Genomic DNA, 24,843 nt, shown 5'->3' with positions numbered 1-24,843 from the left:
GTACGCAACAAAATGAAAACTACCCTAGTGTTAGAGAAAGCACTGACAAGCTAACTAGTTATAATAATAGTCACTAAAATGGCTCTTAAAAAGTACATTAACAACTTCTCATCTTAATCTTTTATTTAATTATATGTCATTTTGGATATGTTTCTAGACCAGTGAGAACATGCATGCATTTAATCCTCAATAAAATTACCATGTTTTAGAAAAATATGACACACCTGTTATAGATTAAGTACATGTATAATATGCAGCTATTAAAAGATGTTAAGACCAAAGTCCTAACATTTCAAGTTTTAAACAATGAGAACAAGATGTGTGCTGAAAATCTGCCAAGTGCCTACAAATTATTTTAAAGATGTGATTATATTTTTTGGATAGATTTAGGTAACAGGTTGAAAGGATTTAATCTACAGAAGAAAAGAAATAAAGAAAATTTCTTAAGTTATATTATAGGTAATGTAATTTTATGTGTTAATTCTCATTTAGTTCACAAAACAGACATTATGATACAAATGCCTTCAAAATTCATTGTTATAATTTTTTTTAAAAAAAAGCAATAGATATATGATTCGAGGCTTGATTAACATACATACTGCAGAATGCAAATAAAAACTCATGTATTATTGTGTTGGGTGGACATACTCATGTATACACACAAAGATCAAAGATCTTGCTGTACCTTAGTCATAAGGACTAATGCACTCATTCTCTGCACCAAATCCAAGTTTAGCATTAAAATTTAATTTTATAATCTCAAATATGAAGGAGATGCAATCCTACTCTCCAAGATGCAGGAGGGGAAAATGAGGTGAGAAATTCCACTTTAAGGAAACAACCTAAAGTCTGAATGGAAAATGAAATGATTATTAAATTTCTACTCAAACAACCAAAAAACTGACAAGTCAGCTCCAGGAATTCCAGAAACAATTTTTTTATCTTGTTTTTATACCATTCCCCCAAAATATCACTGACCCTCTGTTTAGTGTACTAAAGTGAAAGGCCTCACTTTAAAGAGTTATCTTAAATAAAAGCAGCCACTATTTTTAATATAAAAAAGATAAATAATTACAAACTTATGGCTTTTTTAATCTCTGGAAGCCAATACCAATAAGCTAAATACTGAGATAATCACCAATAACTATGATATTCTTAGTTGTCCTATTTCAACCCATGCTGTAGAAGACTTGTAAGAGAAAAACTCTGATTACATTAACATAAATTTAAGTCCTGTTTCCCAAGTAGGCCTTAGGTTATGGGGCAGAGAAACAACTAATAAACAGAAATATAGAAGAATTCTGAGGAGAAAAAAAGGTTACCATTAAAGGTTATTACCATTTATTTCTAGAGTTAAGGATCTAAAGATTAGGAAAGAATCTGAAAATGAATGTGAACAGTAATGAAGCTATAAGTTAATTACATACTGTGCTTTTATGGGAAGGAAAAAAAATAACAGAAAGGCAAAAACTAGTCTTTATTTTCATCTCAGACAACCATATTTTGAACTGGCCTGAACATTTGTTCTGATTAATCATGCTACAGTTCTGACCCCCAACACGTCAGCCTGGAGAAAACCTTACTATGTTGGGCTTCATACTGGGATCCATGATGCTGTAGCTGCTGAGAACGCCGGTAACAGCCGTCTCCAGCCTTCAGGGCCTGCTTAAACAGTTTTTCTGCTTCCGCGATGGTTGTTGCTTCCTCTTCAGCCAAGAGAATATAAGCAGTCGCACACCTGTCCATTCAGATAATAGCCACCATCAATTACAAATCCAAGGATATTGTCACAGCTGGAGGAGTGCATGCAGAAGGGCAAGGAGTTATGCCAAAACATGCAGAGTGGCCAACTGGTTCATGCACCCCTGGTTTGTAGTTGTTGACACAAAATAATGACACAAAAGAAATGCCTATATTTTAGCTTGAAAGGTAGGATGTGTAGTGTTAGGAACGTGGGGCTCACAAATGGACTCTGCCCCTTATTAGTGTGTCACTTTGGGCAAGTTATTACTCTGCCTCCCTGATGGAGCACAACATGAAACTGATTTGTTCACAGTGTTGTTGCAAAGGTTAAGTAAGGTGATGCATGTGAAGTGCTCAGTACAGTAGCCGGAATGGGGTACATACTCAGTGTCAACCAACAATGGCAATGACAAGAGCTGTTGGGAAAGATCTCCTTCCAGCTCTCCAAGTTAGAGATCCTACAGACAAGTTTCCTTCTATTCACTAAATATGGATTCTCTGGAATCTAAGGATTTCTTCAGAATCAGAAGTTCATTAAATCGGATTGATTACTCATTAAAAAAACAGCGCTTCAACATTTCATTACAGTCAGCACTGATTTTCTGGGTCAGAGAAGAACACTAGAAGAACCTACAGGTAGTGTTACTTCTGAAGAGCTCAAAATCTGATTCAGCCTCAGCAGCGAACAAGAGTTCCATCTCACACCTTTAACAGTAATAGCTACCACCACCTGTTGCTCAGTATATAGTAAGCACTGTACCAGGCACTCAACATACATCGTCTCATTTAATCCTTTCAACAACCTCTAAGCTAGGAAGCTGGAAAGGATAAGCAGTTAACTAACAAACAAGGGGAACTCTTGGAAATTTCAACCTTCCCCATCATATCAGAACAACCCGACTGCCAAAGAAAGGGAATGTGACAGGAAACAGTGAGGCCGGAGCCGACCATACAGGTCCCAAACTGCCTAGATCCCTCTGCTTTCCTTCCTCCCCACTGCCTCTCTTGTGGTCATTTCCCTACTTGTCAGAACCTCCATCAGACCACAAGAGAGAAAATAAACAGAAAGTGAAACCAAATGTTACTTTTACCATTCATAAACTGCAACAGCCCAGCTAGGAAAATGAGGCTGAACTTACAGCCAATGGGAGGTTTGGGGTGACTAGTTAATCTTAGCCTTGAGGAGGAGTCTTGTCAATTCTTTGGTCAGTCCCTCTAATTACATGCAGGACTGATCAATGGGGCTTTAAACACAATGTGGGGCAGTAGGGAGAAAAAATGCCCAGAAAAATGCTGTAAAACCAATTACTATGGAGGGCAGCAGATATAGGACTTAGAAAGAACAATAATGATGCTGAAACTGCCCAGCGATTCACTAGAGAAAATAACTGGGACAGGCATCAGGAAGCACTACTTAAGGCTTCAGATGCTGACATATACATATGGGTCAAGGGTAATGAAGTGAAAACTGAGATTATAATACTGAGTGGTGGATATAGTATCAGAGGAATTAGCTATAAGATTATAGTTAGTGGGCTGGGAATTCAAGACAGGTGGGGGCAAGTTACGTGCTTTCTTTATTTATATTTCACATAGTATTCTTAGGAGGAGAGGCAGAGTAGCACTACTAGCCAAGAAAACATATATCTATGTGGAAAGTCATGAGTCTGGGGTAGAAACATGCTAAGAGCTTGTGAGTGAAGGAGAAAGAGCAATAGAAGTGCTAATGGTTGGGGAGTACAGAACGACGGCTCAGCTCGATGGAAGATATAGATGATGCATCCTTGTCACAACACAATACACAGACAGAAGCAAGAAAGTATGGTGATGGGGGTGTCAACCATCCAGATATCTGCTAGAAGAAGTCTCATTTGGTTAGAAGTAGGGCACCCGACAGGTTCTTGACTTACTTTGGTAACAATTTTATCTCCCAGATGGTAGAGGAAGCAATTAGGGGAACTTCAACTCTGGACCTAATTCTGACCAAGAAGAAAAAAATAGTTGGTGAAATGAAAATTGATAGGAACATTCAGAGAGAGTTACTATGTCATTTTGGATTCAGGATAATCAGAGAGGGTAATGTGGACTTCAAAAACTTCAAAGAAAAGAGGTATGAATCAATGGCATGAGACTCTGAAGGAAAAAAATGGTTTAAGAGGGTCGGGCAGCTTCCAAATGTCCAACTATCACCGTAGTCACAAATGAGCCTCTCAGGAAGAAAAGAGGGGTGACAATTAAGTAACCAATATGGCTGCACAGAGATCTCTCACAAGGTCAGATTCTTAAAGGACATGTAAAAAAAGATGGAAAGAGGGCATGTAATGAAGGACTACAAGAGAGTGGAATGAGCTAGTAAGAATAATGTCAGGAGAGCTAAAATTCCAAATTAGCTGAAGCTTGCAAAGCAAAATAAAGACACAACAAAATGCTAAAGACAACCATCTATTCCCTGTTTTTAAATTACTTTTAAAGCCCTATTACCACCCCCATTTCTCTACAACCATCGCAAAAATAAATAAGCAAAAAAGACAAACAACACAACAACCACATGAAAACAAGAAAAGTTTGTAGTTAGTAACAGCAGATAATAAAGAGAAAGCAAAACTCCGTAACTCCTATTTTTTTCCTGGCTTCTCTATCAAGGAGCATGATTGTCGGGCTGAAAAAGGGAGAAGAAATTAAACTCTAACATGGGTAAAAAGATGTAAGATAGCAAATAACTGAACTATCCTAAATGAATTACTGTACTGGGATAGGCAAATCCCAGGAAGCCAACCAGACCCCACAGGCAGGGAAGTGTTCTCTGTGGATAGTTAAGGAATCACAAAGAATAGACAGGTGCTAGAAGATGAGATGACAAATGCAGTAAAAATGTTCAAAAAGGGAAGAAGGCAGACTTCCCAAACTACAGAACAGTGATTTGTAAAGATATTCTAATGGATTATTAAAGGGATGGTCTCCAAGCACTTTTAAAAGAAAGTAGTGAAAATAGAAGCTAGCTTTAATTCACTAAGAATAAATAAATCAGGTTGTGCTAGCTTAATTCACTTTAAAGAATTTACTACACAATAAAGATCCATAGCTACAACTGGCATTCTTAAGATCAAAATGCAGAAATATGAGCTGAGTCACAGTGTAACTTGGGTGGCTTAGTAATTGGTTGAACAATACCAAGGGATGATGAGTCATGAAGACATGAACCTGGAGGATAGTCTGTAGATGTCATGTCACAGGGTTCTGTCCCTGATCCTGACATTTTTATCAGAAACATGGATGACACACAGAAGGCAGGCATATCAAATTTGTAGATGACAAGAAACTGGAAAATAAATACGTTGTATGACAGAATCAGAAACCAAATAGATCAACAGGTTACAATGGCAGGATTTCCAACTCTCAAGTGAATCTTTTTTTCTAAGACCTCCAATGAAGATTCTGTAACCTTCTTCAAAAAAATCATAAAATAGTTTAACAATGACCACTTGGCAGGGAGAGTGTCGAGGTGATTCAAACACCAGATGGGTGGTTGAGCTAAATGACCTTTAAGGCCTCTGCCAACCCTGAGATTTTATGACTCCAATTTTAAGAATCTTTCCCATTTTCTGAGATCTCCAGAAGATATTTCCCAGCCTTCCTTGGTAACCCACAGCATGTTTGACAACACTAACGACAGCATTTCGTCTTATCTTTGTCTTGATCTTGAAATACTTTTAAAGTGCAATTTTTTTCACCTTATGTTTTTGTTCTCTTTTCCCCACTAGCAGAAGCTCTACCTAAAAAATATGATGGCAGAGATGAGCATTCTACATCTGAATAAAATCTCCCTGTCAATATGTTTTAGATACGTAAAGAACTGTATTTATTTTATGTCCTTACAATATCCCACAGGTAGTCCTTAAAAGGGCTTGGAAGCCTTGGAATAGCCCTTGGAAGCTATTTAAGTTAGGGTCATAGCAAAACCACTGAATTGCTCTCTAAGATGACTAAAACCACCATCATCACATGGATGTCCTTCACAAAAAAATTTTTTGACAAATTAATAAGTCCCAAAACAATCCTCAAGTTCAAATGCATAATTTAACTTAAGTATTCTATTAATGGCAACTGAATACATTCAGCAAAGGATGAGATTTCCTTTTTAAAAGCAAGATTTTCCCCCACTTACTCATTTATCTCTAAGGCTTCATGAGCTGCAGAAATTCTAGCTTGGGGGTTTCTTTCTCTCCAGGCTTTCTGCATTACTATTTTAGAAAAAGAGAAAAAAGCAAGTCCATCAATACACATAATTTGGAAGACTCAACATGGGACAATAGTTAAATTAATAGCTTTCAGCTTGAATACAAGACAGTATTTCACTTACCAAAAAAGTCAGCCCAAATCTCCAAAGTCACACAAATATTCTAATTTGCTATTCCACTGTCCTTCAGTAGATGATATAAAACCTTTCTTGAGCTCATAAAATTACAGATCTAAATCTTATAGACTAACCCATGGTCTATAATTTTAGAGACTTAATCTTGATCAAGATTTTTTTTTTTTTACTGAAGTATTAGTTGATATACAATGTTACAGGAATTTCAAGTGTATAACATGGTGATTCTCCAAGTCTACATGTTATGCTATGCTCACCACACTGACTAAGGTTTCTTAAAGATAAGACATTCTAAAAGAGATTTAATATTTCTTTTGCTCATTCGTGTCATTTGTTGTTAAGAAACATATATTATTTTACCCCTTTTGAGATGAGAGTGCTACTAATCTCTTCCTTCTACTTAGACACTACATAATTTCTATTGATCATTTTCCTGAACGCTACAGGCTCTGGGTATTAGGACATTTTAAAACCATGTGAAGAGGGTGCCTGGGTGGCTCAGTTGGTTAAGCAACTGCCTTCGGCTCAGGTCATGATCCGGGAGTCCCAGGATCAAGTCTCGCATCAGGCTCCCTACTCAGCAGGAAGTCTGCTTCTCCCTCTGACCCTCCCCCCTCTCATGCTCTATCTCATCCTCTCTCTCAAATAAATAAATAAAATCTTTAAATAAATAAATAAATAAAACCATTTGAAGAATTAGGAGTTGGATCAGGGAAAAAAAAAAAAGTGCTTTAGCCTTTTATTTAACATGTCTATCTGTTCCCAGAGTTTGCTGCAAACACAGTTTTCATATACCAGAGCAGTTTTTATATATATTGTGGAAAGCTCAATGCCTGGAATATTTATGTTCCACCATGGCAAGGAGTAACTTTAAAAAAAGAGCAACAATCTCCATATTTGTTTTATAAATATGTATACTCTAAGTTAGTTTCTTAGGTGCATGTACATATTCCCCTTTTTAAAGATTTTTTTTACCTATTTAATTTTGGTAATATAAACAGTATCAGTGGAATTATTTGGACCTCAAACAATGTGAAATGCATGCCAAACAAAGCCTTTACTAGGATGGAAAACAAATATGGATTCTAATAGCTAAAGCCATGCCCCCATTCAGTGATAGTGAACCTATAAATAGGCATACAAATCACTACAATATATTCATTTATCATTTGGATTCACTGAATCCCCAATTTCTAATTATAATATCATCAAAGAGACATGACCCTTCATCCTACCTCAACCAAGGATTTAGTTAGCCTTATATAAGATTTATATTTCTTTAAAATATGTAAATCCAATGTCAGTATATTTTTCTAAAGGGTATTTTAAATTATAACAACCTCTACATTGATACTTCATTATGATAAATCCTTTATTTAAGTATCAGAATTCTGGGTTCCACTAGTCAATCTTCAATTTAATATTTTATATATTGGGGTTTTTGTAGAGCAGATATTCTAAAAGGAGTAACCTTAAGTACTTAAACCAAAAAGCCATTCCATTCAGCAACCATCTAAAAGATTGTCCAGGGGCGCCTGGGTGGCTCAGTCGTTAAGCATCTGCCTTTGGCTCAGGCCATGATCCCAGGGTCCTGGGATCGAGCCCCACTTCGGGCTCCCTGCTTGGCCATAGGCCTGCTTCTCCCTCTCCTACTCCCCCTGCTTGCATTCCCTCTCTTGCTGTGCTTCTCTCTCTGTCAAATAAATAAATAAACTATTTTAAAAAATTAAAAATAAAAAAATAATAAAAGATTGTCCATACTTGCATCTGCAGGACGGAGGTGGTCTGAGTCACAAGTAAAGAATGTCTGGTGGTCTTGGGCAGAGAGATTCATGTCATAGTAAGTCAAAGGCTCTCGTCCTGTCACCCAAGTATACCTGGTAAAGGGGAAATAGATGGTCAGACACTTTGAGAGAAGAAAGCAAGACCTACAAAATATTAAGCTGCATAGGAGTTGAACTAGAAAAACATTAACTAGAATATTAAAACAGCTTTGCCAATGAATGAAAAAAAAATTTTTAATCATCCTGTTCTCCCTTTAGGAAGTATATCAGCAGGAAAGAAGTAAACATTTTCCTCTATATTTTTGTCTAAAAATTTTACTAGCACTAGCTAATGAAAACTTTCCCTAATTATATCATGAATAGACATTTTTCAAAAGCCATGAAAATTCTGATATGCCTAATTACTCTGCAAAATTAAATTCCAACATAACTTCTGTGACATCTTCATAACCATGTTCTAGGTAAACTTCAAAATATTTTGATTGTATAATGCATAATGAAATGAATAACTGCAATAGAAAATTTCTAAAAACTACACATCTTTATATGTTATCCCAATTCCAATCCCAAAAATATTTATAAAACAGAAAAATCAAAACATTTGCGGATTGTATCAAAAAATAGAAGCACTATCCAGACTGTTACAATGACCCCTAAATGAACCAGCAAAAGCATTTGCTGCTGTCTACTCTCTGAACTAGACCCATTTGTTTCCCAACCTGTCAAAACGCTTACCGATTATATTCAGCACCCCTAAATAAATTTAGTGGATTTCGCCATACTTTGCATTCTGCAACAAAGAGAAATATGAAAATGTTACACATAGTCCAGAGACATTACAAGCTAATTAATTCAGCAAACCACCCTTCCTGGCCATTTGATAAGATAATTTTATTCTCTATCCTCTACATGGGAAGCAATATGCAAAAACTCTGAGTAGCTAAATCAGGAAACATAGCTCAGGCACCAGGACTTTGGAAAGTTTCTCCTAATCTTTCTGGGCCTAAGTTTCCTCATTTGCTAAATTAAGGTATAAGCCAAAATCAGCTAATTCATAACCTCAGTAGTCATCAAGAGGTCTAAACAAATTCTATGAATTTACTTCTAAAATTACAGGTAGAAGGTATAGGTAGAAGTAAAACTACTTTCTATTACTCCAAAATATATCTTAAAATAACTCCTAAATAAGCCTAACTTAAGCTCTAGAGTATAATATGCAAGATTTTTATTTAGGGTCTTTGTTAATACTGATCTTGTAATAATTCACCAGATTGCTTTTTACATTGCCATAAAGTAGTAATTAGAAAATTAATAAAGGTATTATTTTAGGGAGAAATGCTATGAAACTGTAAGCATTAACACTATTTGCTTATATAGATACATGTATTAACCATTATACTAATATTACAATTCTAGCATGTACTAATAGATTATACATCTTTCTTATACAAAGACTGCAGAAATTTAGAACCACAGGACTTAGAAAAGTCAATCATTAATTTTTAAGACTATCTTATAAGTGTGTGGCTAATAAGCTACAATTCTTTTTAAACAGCCTATGATTAAGGCTTTCTACTGATTCAGAATACATTTCTTTGAATGAATAATGTTTTATTAGAAAATAAAATCAGTTAACAGTACTTAAAATATCTGTGTGTGTGTAGTCCACCAAAAAACACACCCAAAGACATATATATACAAAAGTGAACGATTATTGCAGAAATCAAAAGAACATTAAAGGCCATGAGTGATTCATTAAGATTCTCAGTCCTATTATATGCAACATCCAGCCTTCCACCCAGCCACCCATCCATCCATCCATCCATCCATCCAACCATCCATCCATCCATCCAATGAGCACTCAGCACTCAATGGGGAAAACAAACAAGCAAAGCACTATTACAATACAGCATGAAAATGAAGAACATAAAACACTATAGAAACACTGTGTGTAATCTCAATACATTCTTGTTAAAATAGTGAACGAAGGGTATACATATAACAGGAAGACATGTTTTCATTTGAAGAAGATAAATTTATCTTTAAATTAAGACTGGAGCTTGTCTAAAATTTGCTCAATGTTTATAAATAATGGCAGTAAATTTTCTGACACTTAGCTTAACTCGACATTTAGGAAATGATCTTTGCTCACTTAGTTCAGCATCTTTGAATTTTGTTCCTGAGAAACTGAAATTCAATGGCTGTCACTTCATATGATACTAACTAGAAAATTATGCTTTTCTTAAATAATTACTCTTTTTCCAGATGTAAAGGCCCTTAGAGGGGTCACTAATGAACTCGATCAGAGCTCATGGCTTGAATCACACCAGTGAGCTAAACAACCATCATTCCCACCATCTCCTCAGAGGTTGTCTTTTAAGATCCTAAGTGCTCTTCTTAAAGCATTATGGATATTGCAAGGTCAGAATTTAGCATATAACAAACATGCACACATATTTATGTACAAAGGATGCTCGTGGTGGAATTATCTGCAAGAAAATGGAAGCATTTGGGGAGATGCCTCTGCCCCACTGAATTTCATCTGAAATATTAGTAAAAAGGTTATGGCAAATAATTTGTCTCCAGTGAATACATTATTCTATTTGCCTCGAAGGACAAGCACTGTTCAAATATCAATTGACAAACTATAAAGCAAAATGTCTTCAACTAATATTTCAATTCTATTATATGTTGGATACAAATGAAATTATTTCTAAATAAAAATGACTGCAAGAGAGATGGTGTATATACCTAAAGTATTTTTGAGCAGTATCTAAAGATGCGATATTCATTTAGGAAGTGCCACAATATAGCCGGCAGGGGGTGCCGCAAACATTTTGAAATGTTTTTACGGCTTGTAACAGAAAACTGAACTTTTAAAAAAGTCACTGCTAATATTAGTGTCATACATGTGGTCTGTATTCAGTTTCTTTAACTATCTCTGAAACTTAGAAATGAGGATCTAAGTAACTTTAATAGATGTAAAATATTCTGAATGAGAAAAAATATGTGACACAGAACTATATAAGAAATGTCTTCATTAGCTATATCCTTCAAACTGGTGCAAAACCGGAATAATTTTTTTAAAGAAATAAGCAACTAGAGGTCGAATATGAACACATCAAAGTTTTACCTCAAATTAGGTCACAGCTATGTTAAATTTCTTCTTTGCTACTCTGTTTCATAATCTTACCACTACTACAAAAACTCAGTCTGGAATTACTCTAGAGTACATAACCCATAAATATCAGACTGCCTGATGGTTTCGTGATATGGACAGAGGTTGTAAATGCCAAATGTATTAGAATGTGAAGATTTAAGTCAAGAAGTTCAACTCAGATATCCAGAGGGTAAAAGTTTTTCCACATGAGGTCCAGTTTCTTACCTTATTCATGTCTTTGAGGAATAAATTCTTTAAGTCAGAATTAAAATTTTACTTCCAAAAGGAAATTTGCATTCTCCATTAATATCAACAATTTCAGTGCCCTTTAGAAGACCTAAAAGTTGACAGGGACTCCATCAAGGGCTTGCTGACATTAATAGTCCAATTAAAAACATGCCCCAATACAACAAACATACTGTCTATGGTTCCATCTGTAGCAGCCCACAGAAGAGTCTCAATCTACAAATCCTGACAGACGTATTCAGACCTCAGCATGCATGAAGGAATGTAGTTCAAGAGGAAGAGAAGCAATAAATATTGGAATAGTACTTGTTTAGTTCCCCAAGTCTGCAGAACAGATTTCCCCCTTTGTGATAACAGGATGATTATAAGTTTTTATGTGGGAGACAAAGAAAATAAAAAAAAATAATCATTCTTACTGCCACCAAGGACTTCTAAAATCAAGCACCAATCTTGTCTTCAGCCTTCCCTCTCACCATTCCCTACTAAAACTTGCCATCCCAGTGACAGTTATATCATGCCTTTTGTACTCAGTCACTCCTCTAGAATCCCCACCCCACCACTCACAGGACTGTGTGGTCTAAACATATATAGAATGGCTATTTTGCATTAGTCTGAGGCTGGACCCTGGGTAACAAAATTAAATTAAATTTAAAAAATTAAATTAAAAAAAAAAAAGAGGAGCTTACAGCCTTGGTAGAAAAATAGAAAGGGCATCCAGCTGAAGAAGCTCTACAGAAGGAATAATGCAGACAGAACCACAGACTTTCCCTTTGTCACAGTCCTCAAAGAAAAAGAGAACTTAATTCTCAGAAAAACCAAGAGGCTCCGAAGTCACAGAGCTTTTATTCACATAAGAAAATATTATTCTCTACATCCAATTCATTTAACTCTGAGAACCTCTCGTCCCAAAAATTAAAAAAAAAAAGATAAAATCTTCACTTCTAGGGCCTTCAAATATATAAATTATTAATTCATAGCCTAGGAAGATTTGTTTTACTAAAAAGTTACCACCTCTTCCCAGAATCTAAAATCTAATAATGATGGTAATATTATTATTACAAATAGCAGCAATAGGAACCTTTGTCCTAGTTAACAACCTGATTTTCATGGAGCCTTTCTAGAAGAAGTTTTAAAGCTCAAGTTATCTATATTCCTTACATACACTAATAAGGGGCCTATAGTAGGCCCTTTCTACAGAAGAGTAAAGCATAGAAAAGCTGTGTAATTTCCCCACAGTTCATAGTAAATGAGATTAAGGGCTGGTGTCCGGACTAACCAACAACCACCCACTGTATGCAACAGACCCATTATCCTGCAACATCATATTTCAAAAATCCTATGACTTCATCGATTAAATTTTCCACTAGAAAAACAGTTTCAAAAACTCCTCTGGGGAAATGTTAGGCACTTTTAAACAATACTTTTAAACATTTTGGTTCCAAAGTACAACAGAAAAGGGCCCTAGATAAAATTTCATCAGATGTATTATGACAATCAAGATTAACCCCACTGTCAGTCAATGTCTGACACATGATTCTGCCATATATTTATTAGCTTTGATATCTCACAAATGAATACCCAATTCTCTATTTCATACAAGTTATTCTTAATCATTAAGAGTAACACTATCCATTTTCTTAAGTAATTAGGCTTTAGTTGTTTTCATAACCTTTGAAATAATTCTTTTGGAAGTTTAATAAGTAGTAGTAAAAGCACAAAGTAACATGTAGGTAGCCTTCAACTCAACAAATATGTTATTCCCTCAAATTCCACAGAATGAGACTAGGTATAAAAAATGATGAGTTTCAAGACCATTTTTATTGATCTGCTCTATTCAAGAGAGTGTACTACTCCAAGTATTGCTGAGATGATTAAATCTTTATTGTATCTCTCATACATTTCTCATTATTTCTGACCTAAGTCAATCAACTCAACCAAATAATGTGGAAATTGTGAAGTAAGTTTATTAAATAAATGTTCACCAGGGACTAAAACTGTTTTAGGCATTTTCACCATTCAACTGGAGATCAGATCTATACTAAAACATAAATTTTAGTAGCAAAAGATTTTAAAAGATGTAATAAGCATTGGCTAAAAGAATCACTTCAACACATATAGATGTGGCAACGACAACTGAGTTCCCCTAATTCAGATGATTAAAGAGCAACCCCAAAGGTCCTGGACATGTAGCAATTTGCAATTTTGCCAAGGAATATATTTGAAATGCAAGCACTGAAAGGACTGGGCATAAAAGTGAGTCACTGAGTTGATGAGTAAACCTCATTGAACCCACAGCCATAACTCCATGGGGCTGGTCCCCATCATATTCATAAAGAAGTCAGTTCATCTGGAGGACACTGCCTGATGGTTGTCCTCTGACTTGCTATTTCTGAATGACCTCATTTATTCCTCAAAGTACTCTGTGAAGCAGATACTGTTGTTACTACCATGTATGCAAATTAAGATACGAAGGAAGGTTAAGTGACTCACCCAAGGTCACACACTGTAAGTGATGGAGCCAAGATTAGGGCAACATCTGTCTGACCCCAGAGCCTGAGCTCTCAACCATCAGCAATCCTACCAGTGAGCCGTTTCTAAGTAAGTTTGGCTAATGTCACTTCTGAAGTAATGATGTCATGTATGGTAGTACAGGTTTTTAATGAAATTATTTACTTTACCAGTTTAGTAATTACATTAGTACTGAGTTTATAGACCTCACAGAGGATCTAGACTAAATTTTTTAGTTGGGGCTTGAGACTTTGGACTTCAAAGCAAGACCACCTAGGTTGTTACCAGCCATATGACCTTGGACTGACCTTGGGCAGATGACTTAACTTGCCTGTACCTCAGTTTTATCAACCATATAACAGAGACAATAACACTACCTGCTTCTTATATATATACTCATATATACTATGTACATATATAAGATATATATTAAGATTAAATGAGACTAAAATGAAATTATTTGAGACAGGAAGAGAAGCAACTATAACCAGAGTTTATCTAAAGATCAGTTCTATGGTATCTCAGAGAATTTAAACTTGACTTTGACAAGGATACTTTTCATGTGATGAAGCACCCTGTACTTTTCCAAATATCTTGAAGATGAATGCTATCAACCTTTGTCTTTATGACACCTTACTCAAGAACAGGACAAATTATCAAATGGATGTTCCCATGAACCCAAATTCGAAATATTACTGGTCCCTGAGAATCCCCTCCCTTCAGACAGGGAGAAGTTGGCCACATTTTAAATCCCTATACATCATCAGCTCAAAAGCTGAGTTGAATTAAGAAATGGCAGTGAGAACATGGTGACATAGCAAATACATGAGCAGGGTTTATGACGAAAAATGGCAGGTTAGCTCCCAAAAAAAGCAAAACAAGTAAAATGCTCATAAATGTTAACCTAAGCCAAACAACCTAAAATTTGGCTAGCTTAAGAAGCTTTATAGTTAGCTACATTTCTTCTCTGATCCACAGATCAACATTACTACAGATTTTAAAAGAGTCTGCACTCAGGCCAATTTGTACAGAAACAAAAGTTAAAGAAGGTATGGACAGCCCACCCTGTAACAATCACAATCCTCCCACTCCCCATTCCCCTACCCCAAATCATTCTTTTTTTTTTATACATTTTTTTAAAGATTTTATTTATTTATTTGACAGAGAGAGACATAGCGAGAGAGGGGAACACAAGCAGAGGGAGTGGGAGAGGGAGAAGCAGGCTTCCCACTGAGCAGGGAGCCCGATGTGGGGCTCAATCCCAGGACCCTGGGATCATGACCTGAGCCAAAGGCAGATGCTTAATGACTAAGCCACCCAGGTGCCCCACCCCAAATCATTCTTAAGTAGGCCAGGTCTTTCAGCTCTTAATCAAAAGATATGATTCCTTAAGAAAAGAGCTACACTATCAGTTTTCATATAGATCAATGTTTGTAACTGGTATTTTCAGGGGTTTTTTGAAGCTTTTTCAATGATTTTTCTCAAATAAGCAATTAAACCGCCTTTGCCAATATCTGTGGGACTTTGTTAGCCATGTTGTATTTCATGTAAGGTTCACCAAAGAGCTGTCTTGTCATTCTCCAAGAAAATCAAAAGATTCACCCTTTTGTTATTAAGGCAACAGCCATTTTAATATTATTAAGGGAATAGGAATTGTTAAACAAATTCCTCTATTTTAAGAAATGTATTATTAATTACCCTCACAGCTTTAGACTTTCTTTTTCCTTTACTTAGTTGAAACCAGACTATTTAATAGAAAGTGATTAAGAGTAGAGATAAAAGACAATGTACTTTAATAATATTTTTCTTATTCAAAAATAAAAATCACTACAGGAAAAGAGAAGTGGAAAATAGTATTAGTCCCACTGTTATCTGGTACTTTCATACCGGCATACATGTTTGTTGAGCTGAGTTAGCCCAATTTTAGAAACCCAACTGTCAAGGAGAAGAGGGCAGACTGAGCCCTAAATATACTTAGATAAGGTAATTTCCCCTTTGCTAAATGTAACTATTTGAACATTGTTATGAGATCAGATCATAAATGCTGTATCTATTACATAGGAAATGAATAGAAATATTGCATGCATAGTAGTAGACATTCAGCAAATACTAGTGGAACTGAATTAATAATGATATTCAAAAACTCATTCTTAGCCAGGTAAAAACTCAGTACAAATAAAACTGGGAATTTCCATGATTATTATTTTTTAATATATTTTTATAAAGGGCTTAGGTCCTCCCTTTTAAAACTGCCATAAAAGCACTAAGAATAGCACCAAGATTTATATAATGCATAAGGTTTACTTCAAGGTAGCCATAAAGAGAGATAGCAAAATAATAGTGACAGTAAGAAGAATTCTTCACTGCATTAAGGAATGATGTCAAGAAATTTAAACTGGGTAGAGAGAGAATTTTAATGCAAATAAAAATGTACTCACAATGAAGAATGGCTTTAAATAAGGCTGCTTTCCATTTCTAATCTGTTATTCCTACAATGTTTTACACCATCCAAAGACTACAGTAACTCTAATCGGAAAAGAGGTCTTCACAGCAGATGCAAAGTGAGGGCAGTTATCGACAATGTCTTATATGACGATGGCTGAATGATCAAGACCCCCCGTTAGAATAATGTGCTACACTTGTCAGAATAGTGGTTAATGTTTCACTTTGCTCAACTCTCTGTTTCTTTCACAAAATGGGTAAGTTTTCAAAGTCCCAGACAATTCTGTTACCTGAATGGTGCCATCTCTGGTACCCTTTAGGATGAAAAAAAAAAAATGTGTACCCGGTGGTGCCCCCTGCCACTCACAGATGGCTGGCAAAGGGTCTACTGAAAGGGCACAAGATCAACAACAGGAATAAAATATATGTGCAATGTTCCTTGATGCTTATCACCTGGCGAAACAGTTATGAAAAGTAGACTGAGTTATTCTAGGAGAAAGAAAAAAAAAAAAGATCTAATCTAGTTCCTTAATTTCTTCCTCTTCATCCTTCAAGTTTCAGAACTAGTGCCCTCCCATTCAAGAAGCAAACTTCTTCCTCCAGTTTGGGTCAGGAACCCCTCCTTTGTTTTCCATAGCACTGTGTGTTCCCTCATGTAATCACAGCACTCACCACTGTGTCTCCTTCAGTAGACATGAGAGTTCCATGAGGACAAGGACTTTGGCTTTTTTTTCCAATCATAATATTCATAAGAACCTGTATAAGGCCAGGTTCATATTAGTGACTTAGGAAATGTTTAATGAGCTGATAAAGAGACCAAGCTAAGAGACCATATTCTTCCCTCTTCTTTTATGAATGGAGAAATTACAGGCCTTGCATGCACTTATTTGTTCATTCACTGAGTTTCAATGATGGAGCAGACACTGTGCAAAATGCTAGAAATACTGCAATAAAGCAGCCTGCTTAAACATTACAGTGCGATTTGATAAATGTTGCTAAAGATAGAAATGTTACAAGTCAACAAAGGTGGAGAGATATTGTACAACCTATCGGAGAAGGCTTCCCAGGAAGTAACCCTGGAGCTGGGTTACAAAAGTAACCCTGGAGCTGGGTTACAAAAAGCTGGGGCAAATGCACGAGAGAGGGAGACAGACTTCTAGGAAAAGGGCCTTGAGAAAACATGGCATGTTCTAGAAATGAAAAGGAGAGGGACAGGATTGTGACTGAAGTCAAAGCTGGCAAGAAAGGTGAAAGCAGCTTATGCTATGCTAAGGAATCTGGGCTTTATCTTCAGTGGAATGGAAACCAAGGCAGCCTTGTAAGCAAAGGAGTGATGTGATCACATCTAGTTAGACAGAAGGTTCTGCAGTTAGCATGGAAGAGAACGGACACATTCAATAAAGTTCGAGAAACTAGGGACAAGGAGCCCAGAGACTCAGGCTGGGAATACCGACCTATATAAATGATCCTTAGCTAAACCAAATTGGAGAAAAAGTAAAATAAATATTTCCCTTCCTTGTGATGCTTATATTCTATTTCCCTGGTAGAAGCTGTCAACACCTTAGGAAAATAAACTGCATTTTTCTCCGGAGACTAATATTTAAATAACAACATTATTACTGCGTTATAGTCATAATAATTTAGTAAAAATAAGCAAATCATGTTCAAGCTGAAGTACTTTCCATACCTGAGACACTTTGCCTGTTGGAATCTGAGTCCCCATTGCTGGAGTTAGAATTGTTGGAGGAGTTGTTGTCAACCCCTCCCAGGAGGGGGCGCAAGTGGCTTACTGAGACTTGTTCAATGAATGATGTCCCATACTTGCGAAAATACCACCATTCAAATATCTAGAATAGAAAAATTTTAAGAGTGATTATGGTCCTTGTTACTGTTCGTGATTTTGTACACATGCCCATGAAATATGCTGCATCTACTAATTACATCTACTTAATTTTTACTCCAAAAATTTTGCTTTATTCTAAAAATCAAAGAGTTTAATAAAATTAAAATACCAATTACACTTTAAATTCTCAATGTAGTTCCCTCCACTTAATACTAGTTGTCAAAGAAAATCCACAACTACAATCATGGATAAAAGAACACTGTTAAGAGCTGCTCAATATTATTTTCCTCCAAATTTACATAATATTCTAACAAAATCACCATGGCTGAAAGACAACTCCAGAAATGTATACAAATAAGCAAGTTTTAGAAGTATGGCTTATGAAATATTCCAATTCTTGGCACCTTACATTCTGATAAAGCCATATCTGCATAAAATTTTTAAGATAGCAAAATTTTATTTTTATTTTAAAAACAAGCATTTCCTTAGAGAAATGCTGGTTTTACAGAAAGAATGAAAGGCATCCCATTTCTTGTATGGATGGTACTCCACTACTGAGAGACTTAGCAATGTCCCACCTGCTAAGAAGTGCTTTATAAACATAAGCATCTGTTGAACACCATTAAGGTTTCCTAGTTCACCAGCTTACCAATTATTATATACCATGCATTGCCAAGGAGAAAAGAGATAATTTTCATTAATAAAAGGAAAGAAGCAATAACACTCATATGACTAGGCTGCAATCATGACTTCTAAGCACTGGGAAAGCAAGCGACCTTCCCCAAGCCTGCTTCCCTGGCCCCTTGGTCCCTCCAGCGAACACTTTCCTACCACTGTTCAAAGCTGCTCTCTCCTACATTCTTTCTTCTCCTCCCTGCCTGATTGGGGATTTGTTCCTTAAGCAGCCACAAATCATCACACAGAAGAAATTTAAAAATCAACTATATCCCAGAGTCTCATAGGATTAACTATACCATATTTTTATAATATAATACAGAATGTGGAACTAACATAGAATTAATTACCTTTATGCTTACAAAAAACAAGATTTTGTTACCTACTCTGGAATGGACTTCGGGCTATTATTTAAAAATCAATGTTTTCTCTCTTCTGCTCTACCAAAAAAACAAAAAAAACCAACACACCTTTTTTTAAGACAAAAAGAACATCTATGAATGACCAGAAGGAGGCATCAATTAAACCAAATGTTTCCAATTCTATGACAACTTTAACTTAATTCCAAAAAGTTACCCCTCTGACTATATGAATTTTCATGTGTTAAGACATTCAAGTAACTTCACTGGGCAGACAGGGAAGAGAATCTGATATGAAAGCTAAAAAGGGACAGAACTAGTCTATAACATTTGGAATGCTAGGAATAAGGGATCTTGCTTGAAGAACAAAGCTCAAGAATGATAAATTTACAAACCATGAATCCAAGGAGTCTGTAACCTCAGGCAAGTTATTTCACCTATTTGAACATCAGTTTCTTCAATTCTAAAGTGGAAATCATATTCATTCTTTATCCTCAAGGGTCCTCCATTTTCACAGCCATGTAAAACACCTAGTTTCAATCCCCATGTAAAATCCCCAGTTCAATGCCCATTACATGTTTTGTTCTCAAAAGTAATAGCAGAGCTACCATTTATTATACTGATGATATATATACCTCTCCTGCACAGGACCTGACATCACATCACCTGACATACTGATGCACTCCACTCTCACTAGTCTATGATTCAGGCCAGTACAGCATCTTCTTGTCTGTTACTAAGTTGTAGGCTGAACGCCAAGAAATCATTGTGAAAAAGGGTACTGCTCACCATTCAGTTCTGCCCACCCAACAAAGCCCTTAAGAGATCCGTGGCTTCGCCTTTATTAGAAGAGAAGGAGGCTCCAAGAAACCCAAGAACACTGGGCACAGAACGGGCAATGGCTCTCAATCACTGTGGCGGAGAGCTTTTGTTGCCCTAAGCCTTTGCTCGGCTTTCTATATTATGCTGCTGGGCACCTGCCAGGCCTTCGTTCATTCACTCACAGTCACATACAGGAAGTGCTCCACACCAGTCAAGAGCTGTGCTCCGGGGTTATATAATGCACATGTGGCCCCTGATACCACCAGTCCATGCCACAGACCACAGCGCCTCTCACAGGTTGCTCTTGACGTAGCCTATACCCATCACAACACACACACACACACACTTTGGAACTCCAGATTTCTCAGTTTCTGCAGAAGAATCACAGAATGTCAGTACTAAAAGGGATCTTAAAGGACCATGCACTAACTCCATTTAAGAATGAGGAATGGGGGCGCCTGGGTGGCTCAGTTAAGCATCCGGCTTTCAGCTCCGGTCATGATCCCAGGGTTCTGGGATCAAGCCCCGCATCGGCCTCCCTGCTCAGTGGGAAGCCTGCTTCCCCCTCTCCCACTCCCCCTGCTTGTATTCCCTCTCTCGCTGTGTCTCTCTCTGTCAAATAAATAAATAAAATCTTAAAAAAAAATAAAGAATGAGGAATGACCAAAGTCACACAGCAAATTAAGTAGCTGCTCAGCCTAAAGCCACAGTTCTGTGCCACTAATCTCACCAGGGCTCTATAAGAAGACATCTTTTTGTAACTCTGTTGCGCATTGAAACACAGACAGATGTAGCCTATCATTTCCCCTTTCAAATCTTTATTTCCTAGTGCCTTCTGATGACTCCACTGTCCCTTTGCTTTCTCAGCTATCAAAACCAATCCAGAAGTAGTCACTCAAGTGGGACTGGATAATTTATTCTAAATGATTCATATTAATGAGGTATTTGCATTATAATAGGAGACAGACCTTCCACCCAGTATTTCTAACGCAGGATTAACAGATCTCAGTAAAGACTGGGTTATTCATGCAGCTATTTGGGGGGGTCGGGGAGGGTCTTCTCAGGCCTGTCTTTTTCACAGCAGTAGATGGGGCTTCTTATCTATCATGGTCCTTCTTTGTACTATACGAATGTTCCCATAGGGTACTGGGGACTCTAATACGTGTTGAAGGAGCAACTAGCAAAAGAAAGTAGGAAAGGACTTGAAGCCCTCTTAAACCTCAAACTAAGTCTTTTAATTTGGGGTTAGCAAAATAATTTGCCCCTTACCCCGAAACATGACAGGCTTTGGGCCAGCACCTCACAGTATTTTTAAATATCTGCACAGATCCAAGTGGGCAGATGGTGTTATTTAACACATACATATTTGGTGTCACTTTGAATTCTTCTCCCTGGTGCATAACCGACAATGTAAACAGCAAAGCTCTCATAAACAAATTTAGATTTTAAAAATTAGTCCTTGCACATGCTAGTAGCTTAGTGGGCATGCCTCAGTGGAATAAAACAGGTTTTAATCTGACAACCATAGAATTAAAATATAAATTTACTATTTCATAGTCTTAAATGCATAATCCCTCTAGTGCTTTTTTTCCAACTCATGCTTCACCCCAAAGATTATACAGATCAAGTAAGATGAGAACTAAAAAGCATCCATTCGACTTGGCATTTAGGAAATCAACAGTGGCCCTCCCATCTAGCTGAATTCAAAACCCAAATACATTCATGATAGCCAAGTTTTGTGACTTTGTTTGGTTCTCCTGATTCTCTAGGGCTCAATTATCTGATATGCAAAATAATGTCACAGTAACCACTCAGTTAATGTTGGATGGATACACAGATGAATGATTACAAGACTGGATGGATGGACGGTTGGAGAATTAAACGGATGGATGACAAGGGCTGGCCCAGTGCTTTAATGGAAGATAGTCTAAATCAACAGCAGGACCAATGAAAGTTCTTGTGTTCTTTTTATTTGTTATAAAAAAGATAGACTTACACATATTTGTGGAAGGGTAAAGAATCCAGCAAAAAGAGAGACATTAAAGATACAAAAGAGTAGAAATGACCAAGAGGCATGATGCCAAGAGCCCAGAAAGCACACCCACCCCGCCTTCAAAAGGTAACCTACCATTTCTTGCCCTGAGACAGGAAGAAAAGGAAGGATGAATGAATAGAGGGGAACAGTCTATTTTGGAAAATAGGGTGTGATATGAGCTGTTTCACCAGTAAGAAGGCAACAAAGGGATAAAGTGGGTGACACTGATCTCAGTGGAGATGTGGGTAAGGCTTGCCTTCTGAGAATAAGGAGAGTGGGGATGGAATTGGGAATGTGAGAGTTGAAGTGGTAGTTTGGATCTATACCTTGCAGGACAGAAGGACCAAAAACTATACTTGAGACCCAGATTATATTTAAAATAAAGACACATTTGTCAAGGAGCCCATTAGCAATGCCTTGTGACCTCCTCCATACGATTTGGCAGAAGCAGAGAGAATGATCAAAAAGCACTGGGACTAGGGGTGGAGATCCAGGTTTGGAGCTGGCCTAAAGTACAACTCTCCCACCGGGAAGGAACAAAAATCTGGCAAAGGGATAAACAAACAAGACCCTTCCATCTACCCTGCAAACCTAAAAGCTGAGTCTTCCCTGAAGATGCCTAGATTCTTCCTAGCCGATAAGCCCTCTTCTTCTTGAACTGCATGTTCTATATATAAAACACTTCTTGTGAATCAGGGCCTTCCCTATACCCTACACCACACTTAAAAATGCTTCAAGATTCCCATACAGCGGCACCCTAGTAATTCCACACCAGTTCCATTAAACCCACAGGAAATACAATGATGTCTCAGCCTGAAATTGGCTAAGTGCTTCCTAAGGATTAGAGTAGGTGATGATATCACAGGAGAATAGATAGTGATGCTGGAGATTAAAGAGGAAATATGAAACTTTCCCGCAGTCTGCTCCCAAATGGAAAGACTGCAAAATTGACACCTGCTCTAAGTCTTCAGAAAGATATCTGACGTATTATGGAAGGGGTCTTAGCTTCCCACTTCCTTGGTCTCAGCCAGTCCCTCTTCAGTCACTGTTCCCCTCAACAACTGAGGGGGCTGTGTGTGGAACTGGTGTTCATGCTCCTTTCTCGGCCACATATCACCACAGTTTTAAGAAAAGAGAGAAGACAGAAAAGTGAGGTTCTCTTCAAGGTCAACAGTCAATGATCCAGCCCCACCTCCGTGTCTGTATATGCACAGGATTAAATTTTCCACTGTAACATTAATGTGTATGGCCTGGAAAGGAGCGTCACTCTCCTGAGGGAAAATCATGAAGAGTACTGACATGGGAAGAAGTCATCCTGCACCATGTGCCTCAGGCCCTGTCAGCTCATGCTGTGGTGGCAGCTATTCTGTGGTCCCTCTCTTAGAGATTCTGATTCAGTTGGTCTGGAGTGGTGGTCGGATCCATCACTTTAAACAAGCCCCCCAGATAATTCTGACACAATCAGTTAATTCATTCACTCACTGGATCTCTGTGCTTTCAACAAATATTTTGTAAGAGTCTACCCAGGCATTATACTATTATATACAAAAACACAGATACGGTCCCAGTCTTTGTGAAGCTTCCATTATACAGAGAACAAAGGCTATAAATGATGACACAAATAAAACATAAATTATGGTAAGTATCCACGGCCAATTGGATAAAGAAAAAATGTTCCCTCTACCCCCTTTCTTATCTACCTGACCCACTCTCTATCCACCTTCTTAATCAACACCTTTATGAGACACAGAATGATACTATGGCAAAGCAGTGGAAATTTAAATTCCGGACCTCACTCCACCCTTACCTACTAAAGTAACCTGAGCTAAGTCATAAGCTTTCTGGACGCCTAGTTTTTTTTTTTTGTTTGTTTGTTTTTTAAAGATTTTATTTTATTTATTTATTTGAGAGAGAGAGAATGAGAGATAGAGAACATGAGAGGGAAGAGGGTCAGAGGGAGAAGCAGACTCCCTGCTGAGCAGGGAGCCCGATGCGGGACTCGATCCCGGGACTCGAGGATCATGACCTGAGCCGAAGGCAGTCGCCCAACCAACTGAGCCACCCAGGCGCCCCAGGATGCCTAGTTTTTAAGTCTTTACTGGTTTAAACTGGATGGCTTCTGAGGGTTCCTTTCCCCAGCCCTGTAAATACATGATTTTCAAGCCTCTCAAATTGTGCTCAAATCCAAACTGATAAAGCCAAAAGGGTAGTTTTGTCCCTTTATCTGCCATTCTCTTCTTCACCTTCTTCACTTCTGCCCATCTAATCATTAATGTGATCCACTCAGATACTCCTGTCTATAGTCAGACCCCGACAGGCGTATGTCTACTGTCTCGCCTGGTACTTTGCTTGGTCTCCTGTGGAAAATCATTATTCATGGTGACCCCAAGAAACTGTAATCTGATAAAGCTGAATGAGCCTTGGTTTCCTCCAATTATCTGCAGGCTCCCCTACCATGTGATCCCCACAGCATCTCTCCTTCTTTATTCTAGAGACAAGAGATAACTTGCCTCATAAATCAACACAGCCTGACAGTTATATGCAGCTTCCTGCACCCAAAGAGCCCTTCCAATCAAGTTTCCCTCAGTCTTTTTTTACTCTTACCTCCAGAATCACCAGCATTAGGGTGATCCACATGTCTGTCAACTAAAGTGCAATCTCAAGTGCAAGTCAAGTTCTTTAGATGGATAAGGAAAAGCTGAAAGGATCCATAACAACCTTCCAGTCCCACTCCCTTACTTTTGAACAGGAGGGGATGGAGACATGGTCAAAGAGATCCAGATTGAAATCTTACCATTTGTCTACTATATAACTTTGGTCACATTATTTAATGCTTATGTCTGTTTATACTCAG

At 37.4% G+C, this 24,843-nt stretch overlaps 1 protein-coding gene across 16 annotated transcripts in view; it reads right to left on the bottom strand.

The window, feature by feature from the left end:
- Positions 1-24,843, bottom strand: part of ST7 (suppression of tumorigenicity 7) — a 235,529-nt gene that overhangs the window by 87,356 nt on the left and 123,330 nt on the right. For 12 of the 16 annotated variants that reach the window (XR_003516430.1, XR_003516429.1, XM_027573685.1 and 9 more), the window contains exons 3-8: positions 17,943-18,102; positions 8,635-8,689; positions 7,877-7,992; positions 5,909-5,984; positions 3,654-3,722; positions 1,584-1,738 (exon numbers count right to left, since the gene is read on the bottom strand). Coding sequence is in view for 14 of the 16 variants with exons in the window: in XM_027573685.1 (XP_027429486.1) it covers positions 1,584-1,738; positions 3,654-3,722; positions 5,909-5,984; positions 7,877-7,992; positions 8,635-8,689; positions 17,943-18,102 (631 nt within the window). In the remaining 2 variants the exon portion in view is untranslated. The remainder of the gene's footprint in view (positions 1-1,583; positions 1,739-3,653; positions 3,723-5,908; positions 5,985-7,876; positions 7,993-8,634; positions 8,690-17,942; positions 18,103-24,843) is intronic. The other 4 variants (XM_027573676.1, XM_027573674.1, XM_027573673.2 and 1 more) reach the window with 1 other exon arrangement.

This window comes from Zalophus californianus, chromosome 12, assembly GCF_009762305.2.
Source record: "Zalophus californianus isolate mZalCal1 chromosome 12, mZalCal1.pri.v2, whole genome shotgun sequence".
NCBI lineage: Eukaryota > Metazoa > Chordata > Mammalia > Carnivora > Otariidae > Zalophus > Zalophus californianus.
The sequence above is the reverse complement of the archived record's forward strand: the minus strand, read 5'-3'. Positions and strand labels throughout refer to the sequence as shown.